This window comes from Austrofundulus limnaeus, unplaced genomic scaffold, assembly GCF_001266775.1.
Source record: "Austrofundulus limnaeus strain Quisiro unplaced genomic scaffold, Austrofundulus_limnaeus-1.0 Scaffold378, whole genome shotgun sequence".
NCBI classification, from domain to species: Eukaryota; Metazoa; Chordata; class Actinopteri; order Cyprinodontiformes; family Rivulidae; genus Austrofundulus; species Austrofundulus limnaeus.
Genome location: NW_013952780.1, coordinates 63,898 through 68,434, shown reverse-complemented (window position 1 = coordinate 68,434; position 4,537 = coordinate 63,898). Strand labels below are relative to the sequence as shown.

Below are 4,537 nucleotides of genomic sequence, written 5' to 3'. Positions count from 1 at the left end.
AACAGAATATTTAGCATTAGATAAGATAAATAATGAATTTATTTATTTTTAATTTTTTTAAAGAAGAAATCCTGTGTGGTAGCACTTAATACAGCCTGCATCAGACAAGGCTTAGTTAATATAAGTTTTTTTTTTTTTAATCAAGACTTGTGTAACATTTGTTATTCTTATTTTAATCATGTTAATGGAGGAAGAAAAGGCAGTATCAGCTTCAAGAATCGGCCAGAAAATATCGGCTGCACGTATCGGCGTATCGGTTAGACTGATGTTTAAAAAATCAGTATCTGTATCGGCCTTCAAAAACCTGTATCGGTCGATCTCTAGTTTAAACTCCACATGGCTTTAAGACATTTTTATTTTTCCCTTCATTTTTACAAATGATGTACATCTGTCCCTAATGTTGACCCCTGAATAAATACCTTAGCTTCAGGTCGTTAAATGAAATAGCTAAAGTTTTACCTTGAATATTTTGTTTTGAGCAGTAGCTACAAAAAAAAAATAACTGAGCAGAAACGTCTTACATTTTTGTAATTTTCTCTGCAACCTAGCAAATTTTTATTTATTTTTAAAAAAAAATTCTAAGCTGATGAATCTCAATAGGCAAATATTGTTTGAGGTTTCCTCTTTGTAACGACATGAAAGATTCGTCCTCAGCAAACCTAAAAATAGGCTCCAGAACAGATATTAAAGAGTTATCCTGTCAGGAAGACAAATCAAAACGTCTGTGGAAGTGTTTATGACCTCATGATGGTCAAATGTAGCTTAAAACCAGGAATCTGAAAATATGCTGAGGTTATTTTAACCAAACCTGACTTCYTCCTGTTTGATGTGATGTATTATAATAAAACACAACATGATGTCTTTTCTCCCTCCTCCTCCTCAGAGGCCTGTTGGTGCTTTGATTGAAGGCTCAGAGACGGAACCAGAGGCTCACGCCGTTTACCACAAGGTACCTGGACTTCTCATCAGAACCCATGTAGTCCCCCGAACCTTGTTTATTGTTATTATTATTAAACCATGAACGCAGGCGTTCAGTTGACGGTTTGAAATCTTCTCAGCAGCCCGCCACTGACGAGTCCGGTGACCACCATTTCCGCAAACCAGCCAACGACATCACATCTCAGCTGGAGATCAACTTCGGAGACCTGGGCCGTCCCGGCCGCGGGCGTGGGGGCCCTCGTGGGGGCAGGGGAGGCCGCGGAGGGGGAGGCAGCCGGACGGCACGCGGGGGAGGACGATCTGAAAAGGTAACAACAAAAACTGTTTTATCTCAGTGGTAAATCTGCACGCTGTTAAAACCATCAGCTCACACTGACTCTGACACTTTAAAGTCTGGTTCTGTGGAAATGTTAGGATCATTGAGCCTCATGCAAGAACATGTTCATAATTTTATCCTAAATTTCTCTTCATAAGAAGGGTTCGTACGAACATGTCACGTCAGATTCAACAAACTCTTCTATCATCAGGAAAAGTGTGTAAATGAGCTGCGTAAACTGATGAATGTGTACCAGCTGCTCGTGTACGAGGAGAGGAAATTAGCATAATTACCACCCTAAAACACCATATAAGGCTACGTTTCCTGCCCCACATACCAGGAAGTGTTCATTCATAAATGACATCACAAAGTAAAAAAGAACTTTATGATTTTGGAGATTAAAGTCCTGCTGTCAGAGATCCAGAAAAGAAAATCTGTCATTTTTAGCAGCGTCAGACCTGCTAAAGCCGAGGAARGAAATGACTGCTGTTAATGTCGTGTCTCCTGTGGGTCGTTACAGTCACAGAAATAAAAATATAAATCATATTCTTCTCTCTCTAGTCCTGCTCCYGTTTTCCTTTGGTCAAATACTTTTAATTCAAATATAAACAACTGTGTTACATAGTTTTCATTTATTCAGAAGAAGAGCAGTTGTGCACCAAGTGGTGTCAGATATGTTTCTGGGGGGAAAAGTGTTTTAAACTGTCTCCAAACTTAATTTAATGCATAATTTAAGTTGGTTTGTAGTTTGAAATCTTCATACTAATATTGTAGTGTTATACAACAGCATTAATAGCCAATTTATTTTAATCTAACCAATTTATGTCATTAGCTACATTTAAAATCTAATTCCAGTTCAAACAGAATAACCTACTGTCAACATAATTATGGAGTGTGATTTATTTTCAGCTCTAAATATCTTCAAACTAATGAAAATGAAGTTAATAGTGAATAAAATCAGTCTGGATAACAGCAGACTGACTGCTGGTAAAATATACGACAGGTCTGGACCACTCGTGAATTTTGTTTGTATCTGAAAAAAATTTTACAATAAGAGAAAAATGGTGAATGTGACAAATTCTCCTAAATCACTCGTACGCACAACTTAAGAACAAATCTGTGCGTACGAACGGTTCTTGCATGAGGACCAGTGATTTCATCTTCTCACTCTGACAACCAAAGGATTAAATAAAAACAATCTGAGGCGTTTATTTTGTAAATAACTGATGGCTCATCCAAGATTTCTGTTATTTCAGCAGCAGACTGATGTTCCTAACTCGTGTAAAAGAAGTGTTAGATGTTTATAAAACAGAATTGTTCTTCATCACTTAAAGATGTCTTTAAATGCACCCAGCAGTCTGTTCATCCTGTGTTTGCTCCGTCAGGCGGGTGGAGCGTCGGTCCCTAACGTGGACGATCCCGAGGCCTTCCCAGCCTTGGCCTAAAAGCTCCGTGTCTCACCACCAGCCCGACCCATCTGCCCTTCCGGGCCCCTCCTCTACGAGGCTTGCATGCTTACCACATCTTCAAGTATATAAGAAAAAAAACAAAAAACAAAGATTAAAAAAAAACAACATAAAAACATGGCAGACTTGTCATCCCATACCACTCACAACACCGGAGGACTAAAGTTTTATCAGTTTTAAAGAGCAAAAACGAAAAAAAAAAAAAATGGAAAAGGACCTCTTGTTACACTGAAGTTTTGTATCTAGGAACATGAAAGCAGGGATGTTTTCTTTTATCTTTTTATTTTCCCAGAGATTATACATACTTTAATATTTTTTGTGCAGCTTGAATTTGATGTATTTCTGCAGTTGGAATAAAGTGTGTGCATCTCTCTTGTTTTTTTTTCCTGATGACTTCAGTTAAGTTGTGTGAAGTCATCTGTAGAAGAGTTTGTAGTGGGGGTCCCCCCGTCCCTCAGTAACACACACTGATGTGGTAGCGTTACACTACAGGAGAACCTTGTATTAGATGTGTGAAGTACAGCATAATGTGCYTTGAGGTGTAATTATTTGGTCCTGACTGTCGACGGCTGAGTCGGGACAACAACCAGCAGATTGACTTGGTGTGCAGTGAAACTTGACCTTTTTAAATACAAATAAAGTGGACCAGTGGTTAGTAATGCTTTGTGCTCCCTGTTTCTGGGCTGTCCCAGTCTTTGTTAGGCTGGTCCTCTAAGGAAATAGCTGTTTTTTATTTTTATTTTATTTTTTTGTACCCTCTGGTCTCGGAGCGCCGCCCTGCAGGATTTACCACACCTCCCTGCTTCAAACCTCCCAGGCTTCTGCAGAACATGAAGACCTGCAGATGAGCAGAGAAACAGTTAAAACCTGCAGGACGGCGGTCCTGAAGGATCAGGATTGAGGACCACCGGTTGGGACCGAACCGTTCTGGTTTGAAGTAGTTCTTGCCTTTTTTGGGGAATCGATGGTTTAAATGTAGCGAAGAACGGTGAAAGGACCAGGAACATGTATATCTGGCTCCTTCAGTGTCTGTACTCAAAGTACTTTAATCAGCCACAGTCCCCAGAAGATTTACTTTGTTGTTGTTTTAAATATATATTTTTTAAAGCGTCTGTGCAGAAGCACTGATCAAGTTAAATGTTTTTGTGGAACAATCACTGGGCCACAGAATGTAAGTTAAAGGTGCTTTAAGCCACCTGCCTCAGTGTTTCCAGTGAGACGACGCTTTTATTAAAGCAGGTAGATCTCATTGGGGGGTGGGGGTGTTGATAAACGATTGAATTTAAAGCTTTACATGTTTTACTCACTTGAAATGCACTGAAGCAGATGGCTGGAGCGGTTTTCCTCGTAGGACTGAGCCACATGAAAATGAAAGTTTCTCTGCAAACATCCCTGTTCTAATAAAATGCTTTAGAGGTGTTACACGTCTGCTGCCACTGACTTTTTATTCATTTTAAATCTGCTCTCGGCACAAATATCTGATGGGTTTTTAATAGTTATACCACTTCCTGTGTAGCAATATTTACAGCTGGTAAAATCAGCATTGAACACATCACCATTTTTCTCAGTAAATATATTACTAGAGGTGCTAATGACATGAAATTTTCACCAGATGTRGGTAACAACCCAAGTGATCCATACATACAAAGAAATCAAACCATAAATGTCCAGAAATGAAGTTATTTGTAATAATGTGGAATGGCACAGGGAAAAAGTATTGAACACATGAAGAAAGGGAGGTGTAAAAAGGCATGGAAAGCCAAGACACCAGCTGAACTCTCTCAGTAATTATAAAACAAGCCTGCCCCTTGTCAGT

At 39.2% G+C, this 4,537-nt stretch overlaps 1 protein-coding gene across 2 annotated transcripts in view; it reads left to right on the top strand.

The window, feature by feature from the left end:
- Positions 1–4,145, top strand: part of LOC106528418 (plasminogen activator inhibitor 1 RNA-binding protein) — a 13,949-nt gene extending 9,804 nt beyond the window's left edge. The window contains exons 7-9 of one of the 2 annotated variants that reach the window (XM_014023584.1): positions 884–949; positions 1,062–1,247; positions 2,641–4,145. In XM_014023584.1, the coding sequence (XP_013879038.1) occupies positions 884–949; positions 1,062–1,247; positions 2,641–2,700 (312 nt within the window). In that variant the 3' untranslated portion in view covers positions 2,701–4,145. Of the gene's footprint in view, positions 1–883; positions 950–1,058; positions 1,248–2,640 lie in introns of both variants that reach the window. The other variant, XM_014023583.1, reaches the window with a different exon arrangement.
- The last annotated feature ends 392 nt before the right edge of the window (positions 4,146–4,537 follow it).